This window comes from Notolabrus celidotus, chromosome 5 (assembly GCF_009762535.1).
Source record: "Notolabrus celidotus isolate fNotCel1 chromosome 5, fNotCel1.pri, whole genome shotgun sequence".
Taxonomy (NCBI): Eukaryota; Metazoa; Chordata; class Actinopteri; order Labriformes; family Labridae; genus Notolabrus; species Notolabrus celidotus.
Window position 1 is genome coordinate 15,934,227 of NC_048276.1, and position 14,923 is coordinate 15,949,149.

Consider the following 14,923-nt stretch of genomic DNA (forward strand, 5'->3'; position numbering starts at 1 on the left):
TTTCTCAGTTTTACAAGCAAGACAGAGCTGCTCCCATAGCCCAGTCAATTTTCACCTTTATTCAGAAACCATGTCTTATTTAAAAACCTAAATTTATGTTTCCTGTTCTGGGAATTCTTACAGAATCAATACAGATTGAGTCAGTTTTCCAGGGTGAACGTGTGTGAGCTGGCAAACAGATTCAAAGATCTTTTTTTAATAGGGACGGAAAAACAGCTAGCTTTGTAATCAAAACAAGAAAGTAAATACGATTTTGAGTTTGACAACTTCTGTTGTCTGTTTAACAGATATGGACAATGGATTTAAACAATCCAGCTAGTTTTTGAAAACTTAAAAAAAAATTGTTTTCTCAAATAAGCTTTTTAATGTGTTTTCAGGACTTCAGGAACTATTTCTTTGTATCCAAAGACAAGATAGGGACAAATTAATATGATGATGGTGAAAGAACATTGTAAAATGTACCATAATTATATTTTGACAATCAGATTTCTTCAATGAAGACTACAAATCTGTTAAACACTAACTATCCTGGTTAATAAAAAAAGAATGCCTTCAAAGCAAAGTTTGAGTGTTGGCTCAAAGCAAACCAAAAGCACCAGCTGTTTCAGTTCTTTGTTAATTTTGGGGTTCAAAGTCCACACCAAACCAAACATCTAACCCTGACCCTAAGGTTCATTCAAAGCAGGGTGCACACTATGAGACAGTCAAGACAATTTGGATCCGGATGCACCCTTCTGACAAAAGTCAGCAAAATCTGGATTATTAGCTTTGTAGAGCATTTTCCTTAATGTTCCTGTAGTCTGAGGAATGTTCAGAGGTATTTATTTCCCCAAATATGCTCAGAAGATGATTATGGCCACACCGATTTCCAATCGTAAATACTAAACGTGTTCAATATTTACGATCAGAAATCCTGTTGTGTGGGAGCAATCAAGAGGACAGCTGAGCATGCACACTGTGGATTGTCATGTGGGAGGAAATTATAGCTTATCAGGAGTCACGCTGACTGAAGGAGAAAGCACAACAAAAGCAGCCATGGGGACAATCGTAAAAGCATAAAGTTAGATGCATGCCAGAAATGGTAGACCAACTGGTCGATTCGTGGTAGCGACAGAAGTGTTTATACGGTGTGTCCTGTAGAAAATACCACAATCAAACTGACAAGTGTAGGAAATTAGACTTTCAAACTAGATTGCATATGAACTAACACATGGTGCAACCCAGTGCAGGACTGTACTTACTTTGAGCTTATTGTACTGTTGTAAGGAATGTGTAAAAGCATGCCATTGTATCTGAGTTTGATTGTATGTCTATATCTCTACTGTAGAGTAGGCTGAAATCTGTATATTGTAATTTCACATTGACTATAAATAAAGCTAAATTCATCTTTATTTATATATGTCTATACTCCACGTACAAGTGGATAACATTGAATTTAAAGCCATTTGAAAATCCAGTCTGTCATTATAGTTCCACCAGTTATATGCTACTGTGTATGTTAACTTAAAAACATAGTTTCTTTCTGTTCAGCTGACATGGACAAATCATTTCAGAATAATCCTCTGTTTGGACTTATACCATCCTTATAACTATACGGAGGAAAAAAACACAATTTTCTGCCTGTGTCACCACATCCTCACATCTATAAGCATGAAAAGTGTGCTGACAGTTTTTCTGCCTCGTTAAGACAAACTGTCACCCAGAATGACGCTAATTAAGGTGTCAAAGATGACAGTTTTCCCTCATGCAGACAGGTGTACACAGACACATAAGAGGATTATGAGAGCTCTCTGTGTTTATAGCATTTATCTAGGCTACTTATTAATACTGTGTGAAAACAGTTTAACACTCATATTTCTAAGGCATTATTTAAACATTTAGTGTTGTTTTTTTTCATCTTTTTTTAAGCTCCAAGTTGTATTTACAGCTTTACTGAATAAAGATACATGACATTTTGTAGGAAGACAAAATAAATGAAAATACAAAATAATAGATCAGACAGAGAGAAAGGTGGAGAGTGTATTGATGCTGAAATGAAAGCAGGAACTCCCAGGCTGCTGTGATATTTTTAGTCAGCTAATTACAATCAGTTTAAATGAAAGTGGGTGCTGGAGATGACATAGATTTTGTTAAATGTCCAGAATCACCAAAACATGTACACGCTATTTCCACCTCTCTTTTGATGACTTCCTGCAACACACACTTGAGAACAAAAAGTCAGCACTGGAAAATCAAAAGCCCTTCAACATAAAGGTTCCCAAATAAGTCAAAGATCTTTATCGTCACCTGAGTTAAATAGCAACCAGCTGGAGAACCCTTGATCATTGCAAAACTGTCCCATGAAAAGCGCTGAGGACGTACAAAGATGTTTGTCTTTGCTAATGTTTACACTGAGTGCAGCAGTGGGAACCATTTATTCATTACACCTCCCCAAACAACTGATGTGAGGAAAATGTAGCTGTTAATGGGGTAGAAATGGCACTTTTGTACTCACAGTGCAATCATTTGGCTACAATATACACTTGAGCTCCATGAACAGATTTTCTGGTCTGTCCTCACTGAGCCGTTTAAAGTTGCAGTGGTCTTTTAATTGCATAGAGCTGGAGAGATGTCTGTTGATCTGTGCTGTTCCTTTAAAATTGTTAATCACTTTCTTTATTGTGGATTAAGAATTTCCTGTGGCTGAAACCAGGATCTCATGTGCGTGGCACAAACTCCTCAGTTATATTTTAAGGGTAAATGTCTCCTTCTTTTACTTTGTGTTCTTTGCACAATGATTAAAGCACGTACCACACGTGCCAGGTGCAGCTTGAATCCTCTGGGTCCTCAATTTAATAATCAGGTTTGTTTTGTGTACCTCCTGGCTGTGGTATTACTTTATTATTTTAGAACTTATTGGTTAATCCATTATTAAATGAACGCATCTGTCTGGTGCTTCTAAACCCACACTGTATTAAAGGACTGCGTTATTAAAACTCAAGCTCAATCTGTCTTTAAAATGGATTAGCAGCGTCATTCTCAAAATGGTCTGGGAGATTTTTTGTCTAAGTTTTAACATGGTAAAATGTCAAGTAAAGGTTCTATATTTAAGATTTATCTTTAAATAATTTGTTTACTTGTAAAAAATATATCAAGTCAACGTTCAGGCAAAAGGACAGATATATATTTTTTTATATACTAGGTATTCTTATTCTTTCTTTGCTGTACCTCAGATACAACCCCAGTGATCTGTTGGCAATGCCTCTTAGGAATGAAGGCAAGAGCCGTATGTGGTTAACATCATTCTCATATCACTACTATTTCCCCTATTTCAGGTCATTACCATACACAAAACATTGCAAACTTAAGGAAACATGTTAGTAGTAGTTCTATCTGTGTCACAGTTAAAGAAATATGAGAGAAAAATATGTATTGTACTTGTTAGTGTTGAAAAGAGTTTTGGCTAATCGGTGTAATCTAGCGTGAGGCCCTTTAGCTGCGCTGCGTCCTCAACTGTTTGCATTTTGTCTTGGATTATGTTTGTGTACTTGTAACAGGATTAATATGTTTATTGTGCCCTAGCATAGTTCAGTAATAATTACATAAACAGATAAATAAGCTTGCCACTTAAAAATGCAATAAATAATCACATGCTCAGTAATATTTTAGTTCAAATATGTTTTTTGACATGTATTGTTTTATTACAGTTTGCAATGTAATATTACTCAGCACAGAGAAGTGAATGCAACAGCTAGAAGTGTTTTTCCTCTCATCCTAATATATCTCCTTATCCCTTACGGGTACAACAAGTGCAAGTTCTCTGACTTTTATGTGTGAGATAATATTTATATTTTTTAAATTTTCATTTGTTTGACTTGACTTGAGTTGTCATGCAAGTGTTTGCTAAACTTTCTAACTAAACTTTTGTATCCCATTTTACACCCACAGGTTTATCCATTCATTTCTATTTTATTGTGGATTAGAGACTATTTTCTGGTTGATTGCTTTTTCTGTGAAACTCGAAACAATGCATGTGCTGTGATTGGTTGGTGTGTGTGTGTGTGTTTGTCTCTGCATGCAAGGCTGAAGAAAATGGGACATAAAGAATACAAGCCTAAAGAACAATGTCCCAGAAAAATATGTGTTTTTACACCTTTCAATCCCACAAGTAACTAGACTATTTCTGCTCAGCGTTTCTCTGCTCTGAGTTTTCACTGCCTGCAGGGTGTGATTGTGGAATTTGTCTTTTGTAAAAAAACAGACTTTCGGCAAGCTGCTTCTCACTGCTGTCAGTATTAATCGGCCACAGGGACTTAAAAAGAACGTCCTTGATGGTGGGTCAGTGAAATGTACAGCAAAGCACGTCAAGTACTGAAGAAAAGCTTAGATTTGAACACTGACGATAAGGTTGGAAAAATGAACTGTGTTACAAAGGATACTAAGCTATGACAATACGCATACTGTGCGTTGCTTGTAGTGACCTACATACTGTATGTCGACCCATTAGGCTGTTTTACTGTTATGAAAGCTCTACAATGGATACTATAAGGGATTAAACCACCATCCCTTCCCCCTAACCCAAAGTCTCACACACATACACAGCCACACTCACACACGCATACATATGCATAATGAACTGATTTAAATAGCAACAAAATATGTGTGGAAGAATTATACAAGAGGACAGCATCTCACCTCATTAGGCATAATTTCTGTAGATTAAAGGCTGGCGGTCTTGATGATTCTATAATGAAAATGTCAGAAAGATGTACTGCTCTACAGTACTGTAAGTAGCTTACTGGTCTGTAATATTCTGCTTAACACAACCATATTTTCTTTTCCTTTTAGGGCCAAAGGAAATTAATGGCATCAGCAGAAGGACACTTGACCCAGACAGGGAAGCACCAACAATAGACACAGAGAGCGAGATCCATGTTGTCACAACGGCCTTGCCGATGAACGTTCCCAATCACCAGCCTGTCCTCAAGGGGCTACTGCTTCATGAGCACCTACTTACAAGGGACTTCGAGGGCGAGCAGCAATTTTTTGGGAGGGATGGCTCTGTGGCGGCTTATTCCACCATGCCAGGAGATACTGTGACTCAGCTAGTACCCCATGAGGAAGCCCCAGCCTTCTCAGACATTGCCTCTACCGCCACCGCGGCTGCCACCTCCCCCTTGACCACATTTTCCCCAACAACACCAAGGCCCATGTCTCTGCCTTATAAGACGTCCTCTAGAGAGAAGACCAGTGGCGAAGACAAGGTAGTGCCAACAACAGACTCCCTTACCACCCAAGTGACACTACACAATAGAGGTTCAGGTAGTGACAACAACCCAGCAGCTTCTTTGTTGTCGCAGAGAGGTAGGCCTCAAAGTTTGAGTGCGATTCCTGCCGAGCCAACTCTTGCTCCGTCATCTATGAGAATGGAGAAATTAGAACCCAGGGAAACAGCACTGAAAGATAAAACCAGCCCTGATCATCCACCATCTCATAAGACGTCGGTATCCAAAGATGAATTTACCACCAGGACGTCCACAACTGTTATCACTACTACCACCATCACCACCATGCAAACAACAGGTAAGGAATGGTTATATTTTCTTGACTTTAAAATGCATAAAATAGAAAAATTAAACTATTTTGTGAAAAGGATGATATATGTATCCAGAAAACGTTTCATACCTTATGAGAATTCAAAGTTCAGAGTAACACATCCTCCCCAGAAGAAAGGAAAAATAAAGCATCAAGTCATCAGCTTAACTGCTGTTCATTTGGCATGCAGCACACCACCATTCATCTCTCCACCAGGGATAACAGAGTTGCTCATGTGTCAAAAACAATCTGATTCTTCCCTGATGTGTCCTGCCTGTCCTTTCCACTGGCCACAAAGGGCTAAAGGCCCAGATGAGCTGTGTGTCTGAAAGGAAATCTGCAGAGATAGTTAGAGGGTTACGGGGGCCATGGAGACACAGGTGGGCTGTCAGAGAGATCAGTGGTCTGGGAAAAAAGGGAATCACTTGTCTTTTTCGCTGTCTCCCACAGAGCCATGCAGTCTGAATTTCACTGACCCTGAGGGTAACATCGAAATCCTGCAGCAGCTTGACTCTGGAGTGGAGTGTAACTACCTGGTTACTGTCTACCTGGGATATGGCATTGAGGTTCAGGTCAGTGCTAAAGGCTCACTATGATGTCATCAATTTTGTATCATCACATTCAACTTTTGATAAATATAGAGCAAACCTACTTCTTGAACCCAATACAAAAATAATTGATGCTCTTGAAGACACCAGAAAATGGCTTTGGATACAACACTGACGTATTATCAATATTTATACTGCAAGACAAATTGCTGCCTATTTACCAGTTGCCTATTTTAAATCCAACAGACACAACCACCATTCATTTTGACAAGTAATTTTAATTTGGTTTAAGCCTTGGTCATTTTCAGGATTCACGGTTAATTTAGTCATATTTAAGTCTTTGTGTTTTGTGATTTATCTGTGGAATTGGGTGACAATTGAGATCCCCAATGCTTCCTTTTTACATGCTGAACAAATACTTAGTTTTAACAATACTCTCTGAACCCAGATACTCCCATGTGTCCTTTAAAGTGGTATGTAGGTTAAACAAGGCCTCCACTAAAAGGTGCCACTCAAAGTTACAAACCACACCAGAGAAGAAGAGTTGATGACAATGGAGGAATATGTTCTTTTGTTTTTGTTAAGAGGCAAATTCAGAGACATCGTTTGGCGGTTGTCTATGTCACTAAATATTTTGCCCTAGCTATCACTCATGTAATTTAACAGAATGCACCCTATGAACAGTATACATCCCAGTTCATCCCAAAATTGCCTAAATAGCACTCCCCTGTATAGTGACAATATCAGAAGTACTCAATATTATATGAAGGTATGGTTTTTATGTCCAGCGCTAAAGATGTTGGGAGGAAGTTGAGCAAGAAATTGGGCCAGACCTGTCTCTCAGAACAAATAAAACATGAACTTGCAGAACTGTCTAGTTCTTAAACTAAGCCGTTACAGTATTTGTTGGTCCTGTGTGGGCTGATGAAGATAGACAGGCTGCAAATTGCTGGGGGGAGTGGGTGGATGGGGGCTCAAGTGAGGGGTCTGCCTCAGGTTGAATGTTTGCTTGGTAAGTCTTTTCACAAAAGGTTATAAAAATTAACTGTCAGTGAGTGTGTGTCCCTGGCATTTGCAATTCCTCAAACGCCTCATTTACCACTGGAGACTTTAAAATGTGTGAGCTTTGTCTTGCTGCCTCTGGAGGGCTAAGATAAGTCTTGACAGAGTATATGCTTGAGAGTTTTTTTTCCTTTTTCCTCCAAGAGTTTCCTCTGGGCAACTTAAGTAAATCTTGAACCACTTATAAGCATGGGCACACATACCTGCATGCATACACAGATGCACACATATGCTTTTCTCCACATTTGATGTATCAGCTCTTAACTTCCACTGCTTCTTCAGCAGTTGTAGCAGAACTTTCTTTGGAAAAAAACGGAAAAACTGCAAGACTGTAAGAGAAAACATACAGACATTTTATTCTCAGTGCTGCTTATTTTATTCTCAGGTGACCATGTGTTTTAGCACCACCATATAACCAGATGGGCACATGGTTTTCCTCCCTCCTGCAGCTAAAAGCAAAGTGATCTTATGGCAAAGTAGGACAGTTAAGGAAATGTGAAGCCATTGCAAGGCTAGACATAAACTAAGATGATATAGAGAGATAAAAAAAGAGTCAACTGCATGTCATACTTTTTCATTAGCCATGTGTGAAGCTCCGGGGTGTGAACCTCTGAAGGCTTTTAAGGTCCCAAGGTTTCAAGAGGAATGAAGGCAATCAGACAGCAGACTCATAAAGTAGCGGTGTATAGAAAATGTTGTGCAACCAGGACCTTTTTATCACTTCACTTTGTGACTGTTATTCTCATTCACTTGCACTTAATCCTTAAAGTAAGCAGCAAGAGAAAGACACACATTCCGCTCTTGTCTCATGGGATTCACCTGTTTGAAGGGACTGAAACATCAAATGTAGGAACTAAGGATGTTAATTAATCGAGTGTCAGGTTAACACATGTGAAGAACATGCCCAATCATGCATTTTGTTTTTCAATTTTCTATCAGGTTGAGATAAACAACATGTAATCTTATTTCTCATTCAGCCATCATGGTGTTGTTTTAACTTTAAAGCATGTTTCAATGTGAACCAACTGACTATAAGTGTTGCGCAGAGCAGAGGCACTCAGCTGGGGGCTATGCCAAGTCTCTCCAAGCTCTTTTTTTTTGGGGGGGGGGGGCAATACACCACAGTTGCCACTACGGATACAGAGGTTGAAGACCGGTGGAAAGTCAATGCAGAGAGAATTCCCAGACTGACAAAGCTGGTGTGCCAGTATCTCTGGATACCAGCAACATTGTGTATTTTCTGCTGCCAGAATGATTTTAACCCAGATGCGCCTCTGACTGACACCCGACCGTGTGAACATGCTTATTTTTCTCAATAAGAACAAGTAGGCAGAAAACAGGCAGTGTGAGTCTGAAATGTTTTTCTGTTTTGGTCTCTGGTTGCAACAATTCCACATTTAGTAATTCGAGCCTTGCTCTGCATGACTGTATGTCCGCAGAGATATTTTTATGAGCCTGCTCTGGATGTTGATAATCAGCATGTTTAACAATTTGTACGCCTGTATGTGTTCTATAATTCAGCAATACTGTCAGTAATATGCATTATGTTGCTGTGTAAAATGTGATTTCAGGGAAAAAATGCATTTGGTTTTGTTTTTGTCGTAGGAAAAATCTAATTAAAAAAAATATGTATTTATACTGTATATGGGTAATTGATAATTGATTGTGAACACTTCCAAAGATCGATCGACATACATGAATTCAAACCTTAAGGTTGTCTCAAATCAGCTTCAGTTACAAGAGACTCAGAGCTGGCAGTGGTCAATGAGCTGCTGCACATCTCATAGCTGCAAGCGTCCTTTTTCTAATGTCCCTTCTCTTATATCCACACACACTTAGGTGTCTTGATCAGTCACCTTTATGGCCTTTTTTTGGGGGTTATTTTGCCTTGACTCCCAGTGGAGAGTGACAGGAAACATGGAAAGAAAATAAGGGTGGAGTGCAATAAGGACCCCCTGCAGGATTTTTGTGCAATATAGTAAAAAACAGATCACTTTATTCTGTGACTGTCACTCCATTCCAGGTTTGTTAAATGATACATGGGGCTGCTGGTAATGAACATATCCAAAGGGCATATTGTAGGGAAGGGAAAGCTTTTTTGGTGACATTTTTTGGATGCACATAACATTGACTGAGAGTCACACTAAAGATAATGTAATATAGCATCATGATATGAAGTCATTTATATTAATTTCACACATTTAATGCAGCAAAATAGTAGGCTGGATCAAAGTTCTAGTCATAGTGTGTGTCCTACTTTTCACCATGTATTACTTATGCCATTTATGAGGATTTTGGAGGCAAGAATAGTATGTAATGAGAAAAGATAGATCAAATTAACTGTTGTCCTGGTGACTGAATTGATTGCTTCCAGTTACTGATGAGGTTATTTGTCATTGCCACACAGTGATCTCTGGAGGGAGCAAAGTTCTTCCCCTGCTGCTTTTCTGGTGTGATCACAAATAAGTTTTAAATTCTGTATACAACCCCAATTCCAAAAAAGTTAGGATACTTTAAAATATTGATAAGAGAAAATTTGATCATAATCATTGAAACCCTATTTTAAATTGACAATTGTGCAAAGACAACATATCAAATGTTGAAACTGAAACATGTCCCTGTGTTATGGAAAAGGGAGTTTTGAAAATCAAATGTTGTCCAATTCTTTCCTGATATAAGATTTCAGTTGTTCAACAGTTCGGGGTAAAATTTGATGTGCTTTTTCATGATGCACCAGTTTTTTTTCAATAGGTGATAAATCAGGACTTTAGGAAGGCCAGTTTAGCACCTGGACCTTTCTCCTGTAGAGCCATGCTGTTGTGATACTTGTAGAATGTGGTTTAGCACTGCCTTGCTGAAGTATGCAAGGTCTTCCCTGAAACAGGCATTATCTAGTTGGCGGCATATGTTGCTCCAAAACCCCAAAACCATCAGAGATACTGGCTTTTAAACTGATGATGATGACAGCAATTCAGGTGGTCTCTCCTCTTTGGAAAAGAAGAGGCGGCGTGCATTATTTCCAAAACTAATATTACATTTTGAATCGTGAGACCACAGGACAGTTTCCCACTTTGCCTCAGTCCATGGTTATATATGGTTTCATCTTTGGATGGTACCAGCGTTTGTGGATGCAGCAATGAACTGTATTAACAGTAAAAGGATTTTCAAAGTGATTTTGAGCCTATGCAGTGATACATAGTCATGTATGTTGTTAAAGGTGACATATCATGCAAAATTTACTTTTTAATGGTTCTCTACCTGAAATGTGTCCCTGGCATGTCTACAAACCCCCCGATAATAAAAGAAATCCATTCTGCCCCTGTTTTGATTTCTACACCTTTCTGTAAATGTGTGTGAAACGAGCCGTTTCAGACTTCCGTGTTTTTGTTACGTAACAACAATATCCGGTCTGTCACAGAGTCAGAGCTCGGAGCTTGTTCAGCCCATAGACTGTATAAAATACAACTCAACTCCTCCTCCGATTTTCATTACCTGCACACGTGTGCAAACAAGGAGCTTAGGAGGGAGGCATGCTAGTTGTAGGCTGTCTTAATAAACACAAAGGTCGGTTTTACTCCCCACGTCTGCAGATTTGAAGATCTAGTGGATTATTTTTATTTAACATGGATTAGTGCTAGCGCTAGTTAGCATAGCCATATAGCTACATGTCGTAGCTGTAGCTGTGTACCAAGACACACGTCTACATACTGACAAATAAAACAACAAGAAACACTAAATCTATGACCAATCCTTCAGAAAGGTCCTGCTGCCTTTCTGGCAAAGGTCGGTTTTACTCCCCACGTCTGCAGATTTGAAGATCTAGTGGATGATTTTTATTTATCATGGATAAGTGCTAGCGCTAGTTAGCATAGCCACATAGCTACATGTTCGTAGCTGTGTACCAAGACACACGTCTACATACTGATAAATAAAACAACAAGAAACACTAAATCTGGGACCAATCTTTCAGAAAGGTCCTGCTGCAGGCACCTCTCCGTCAGGATCAGATTCTGGATCAAATTCAGAGGGTTGAAGTAATGCGATCTGTGAGCAGCCATGTATAGTCAGCCAACATGTAAACATTAGATCAACGTGCTGGAGAGCCGAGGCCACATCCACTTCCTGAGGGGGCGTGGTCAGAGGAAAAACAGACCGTTCTGAGGAGAGCTGAAGAAGAGGGCTTTTCAGGCTTGCCAAAATCTGATTTCAAAGTGTTATTTTGAGCATAAACTTTAAAGACATGTTTTGGGGACCTCTTAGATCAATATGTATTGATGAAAAAAGTGTGATATGTCCCCTTTAATACACTGAATACCTGAAGATGTAGGGCATCCAGCATTAGTCATCAGCTTTGTCCCCTCAGTACAGAGCTATCGGCAGATTCTTTGAATCTCTTTATGATATCGTGCACTGTAGGAGGTGAAATGCCCAAAATCCTTGCTATTTTATGCTTAAAACATTATCCTGAAATGTATTGACTATTTGTTCACGCAGTCTCTCACAGAGTGGTGAACATCTTGCCACCTTACCCTCTAAGAGCCTCAGGTCCTGTCCTAACATATGTGGATATGTTTTAAACATAGTTTCTCTCGGTTTAACCTCATGTAAACAGATGTTTAGGCACTGAAAATTGAGGTTTCCAAAAAAAGCCTTCCAAGGTAAAGATCTCTGAAAATTTGCTTTTGTCATTTCTATGTGGACAGCAAAAACTCACGTTTTTGGAATCACTGACACACTCACCCATGGCAATTGTTGTTTACATGTATCGTGTGTGTGTGTGTGCCAAGATGGCAGGCTACCGCAGAATTCAGAATTTCTTAAAACAATACAATTTTCATTTTTTAAACTTTGATGTTTTCTTTGCACTATTTTCTATTCCATGTTGGGTTTAAATGATTTGCAAATCATTCAATGACGTTTTTAACATCATTCCACACAAGGTCCCAACTCTTTTGGAAATGGATTTGGAGATTTTGGTCTGATATCTGGTGGAATAATATAAATATATGCTTTAGTATCCACTATAACCTTCTGAGTTTTGATACTATTTCCTATGCTGAGCATTAACAGGAAGAAAATGCTTTTGCTCCACACTTTAGAGCAAAGGGAGCTGTAGGAGGGACATTATGGTTGAAGTGCATGTTCTTGTTTTGGCAGGCAGCCTCCGTTATGGACGGGTGTGATCATTACAGCAGACAGACCAGCAGTTTGCAAGGGCAAAGGAAGGAAATTAGGTGAAAGAAAAACACTGAAGGACAGATGCTGTGACAGTATAATAAATATTTATGTTGTTGTAATGTACCTTTGGTTCAGTAAAACATAATATATAAAGGCACAGTGGCTGTCACTTCCAGCACTCAGAAACCTCTCTGATTTTTTTTCCACTAGAATTCAAAAATATCTCAGAGATTGGTGGGGAATAAATAAGCAGGATCAGACCTTTTCTGTGTTTAGTCAATACTCCTTTCAGCTGTCTGGCAGCTTGCAGGGGAGGGAGGATGAAAAATGTATCAGGAGAATTTACTGGCCTCAGCCTGACTGTTCAACCCCTCCGCCACAGCTAACAGCATATAATGCATCGCCCCATCTGCTGATTCTGGACACATTACAATTTATCTGCACAATAATTGTACAAATATGAGGAGGCTGCTGTAACACAATTTTTTGCCTAGAAGGTAAACTAATGGTGTAATAAAAGCTCAAAGTGTATTTAAAAAATGTTCTGCAAATCTGCACTTGCACTTTAGACTATATAGAAATATGAAATATGTGCAGTAGGTTTAAACAGCAAGACTATAAACTATCAGTTATGAGTATAAAATCTAGATTTCTGTCTAGTTTTCCTATTTATCATATTAACTTTCATAATAATGCACAACTTAAAGGCCAACCAGGGTTGCTGTAAGTAAGATTTGTATCAGGCTCCAGCTCATGCACTTTTCATGCTCTGTTTAACACAAAAGCGTATTGATGTTAGCTTGCAGACTAAACATTTTAATTAATGACATTGTCCAAACAGCATTGTCACCCTGTCCAGGAGTTACTGACCTGTGGATAATAATTTAAGACATTTGTTGTAACTGGTATTAAAGTAATTAATGTCTCTGTTGAGGAGTTGTACATCTGTCTATCAACTCAAGAAGTTCAAACTTACGGTGATCTTTTAGAGTGAACGTTGTGCAACCTATGTAGGCATACTCAAATTGTTGATTTGATTTTAAGTTGTGTTCATACCAGACGCATAAACATTTTGGGGGACTTTATTGAATAGAAAGTCAACGGCAAGTTGCAGATTTGCATTAGGTGATGCACTACTCAGGCCAGTCACGAGAGTTCAAAATGTGAGCGTGATGCTGCTTCAGAAAAATAAATAAATCAGTGTTTAGATTTCCCTCTTTGGATGTATGAGAAACAACTGATGAGGTCTCTCTTTAAAAAAAAAAAAGGATATTAAAAGTTGTTTTCTTGTCCTTGCGTGGACAGACCTCAAATAGTGCATTTTTTTACTCTTTACCAAACATGATCATGTTGCATTTATTAAAGCATAGTTGTGATCTATTATTTGCACTTTGATCAACAAGAACAACGTTTCTTTTTTAAGTGCTGTAGTGAGCTAGAGCACAGCTTCTGTGTCACCTATTTACAGTGAAACTGAGGCTCATCTGGAAGAGATGAATCTTTAGCTGAAACAGAATGCTGGTAATTACAGTTTCTGTCAGATAAATTCCCACTGAGGGATAGAATGAACCCAAAATAAAAGCATTTGTTTGTCATGAGGGGCAAATCTGCACAAACCTGCTCTAAAATTTGCACAAGCGACACCACATTATTTTTTTCTTTACTTTTGGTCTGAACACTCTTTTAGGATGATATATTCTTTCTCACTGAGATCACAGGTAAACATTCAAAATTTGGAAAACAAAGCTGTTAACTGCAATTTGATCAGTTGGTGGAGCCACAGAACCACCCTGCATATAATTTAACTTTACCATTTAACTCAATCGCATCTTATATTTTATTTCTGCCTTCCCCATCTCTTCCCCACAGTAACTTTAGCATAAAGGTTTTTAGCAAAGGACAGATTGAGGTTTTCCAGAACTGGGCTGTGGCATTAAAGTGCTTAAAATCCATTTTTGAGCTTTTTTTTATTTTTTATTTGATCAAATAAATCCAGTGGGCTGGCTAGCTATCAGCTCTTTCCAGACCATCTGTCCTTCTCTGATTTCTCCGTCTCCTCTGCTGGCTGATCTACCTGCCTGCGTCTCAAGGAGTTACCATCTGAGGCTCAGCACAGGTTGTCCTGACTCAGTTTCATGGTGGCCACATCTTTGCTCTCTTGCTAAAAAGACAGAGTATTGTGTGGGGAAGGACTGAGAGAGGTTGATACATTTCAAAGGGTTAGGAGCCCTAGACGTGGCCAATTTCTCCAACTGCCACAAAGGCTGATTGGAGGAGTGTTTCCATTTTCTGACAGGTTTAAAGCAGAATCATTCAATGAGATGGGGAGGCAGGATTTTCAGGTCAATACTGTGTATTTCATTTTTTCTCCTCTCCCAATTCCTCTACCTTTTTCCCTTTTCCCTTTCACTAATTTATCAGTTTTTCTATATGTCAAGCCCCTTCTTCCATCTCAATCAGTTTCTCTTCTTTTGGTGCATCCAGATCATGGGAAGAATTAACAACTTTTCTCTGGCCTTCAACTGCATACGCTCTCTCATTGATGCACTTTTAATTCTTCA

At 38.9% G+C, this 14,923-nt stretch overlaps 1 protein-coding gene and 1 long non-coding RNA gene across 3 annotated transcripts in view; one reads left to right on the top strand and one right to left on the bottom strand.

Annotated features, from left to right (window-relative positions):
• LOC117813365 (seizure protein 6 homolog) overlaps positions 1-14,923 on the top strand; it is a 140,398-nt gene that overhangs the window by 62,182 nt on the left and 63,293 nt on the right. For both annotated transcript variants that reach the window (XM_034684543.1, XM_034684542.1), the window contains exons 2-3: positions 4,828-5,562; positions 6,025-6,146. In XM_034684543.1, the coding sequence (XP_034540434.1) occupies positions 4,828-5,562; positions 6,025-6,146 (857 nt within the window). The remainder of the gene's footprint in view (positions 1-4,827; positions 5,563-6,024; positions 6,147-14,923) is intronic.
• Positions 1-14,923, bottom strand: part of LOC117813367 — a 115,676-nt gene that overhangs the window by 36,090 nt on the left and 64,663 nt on the right. The gene's annotated exons all lie outside the window — the stretch shown is intronic.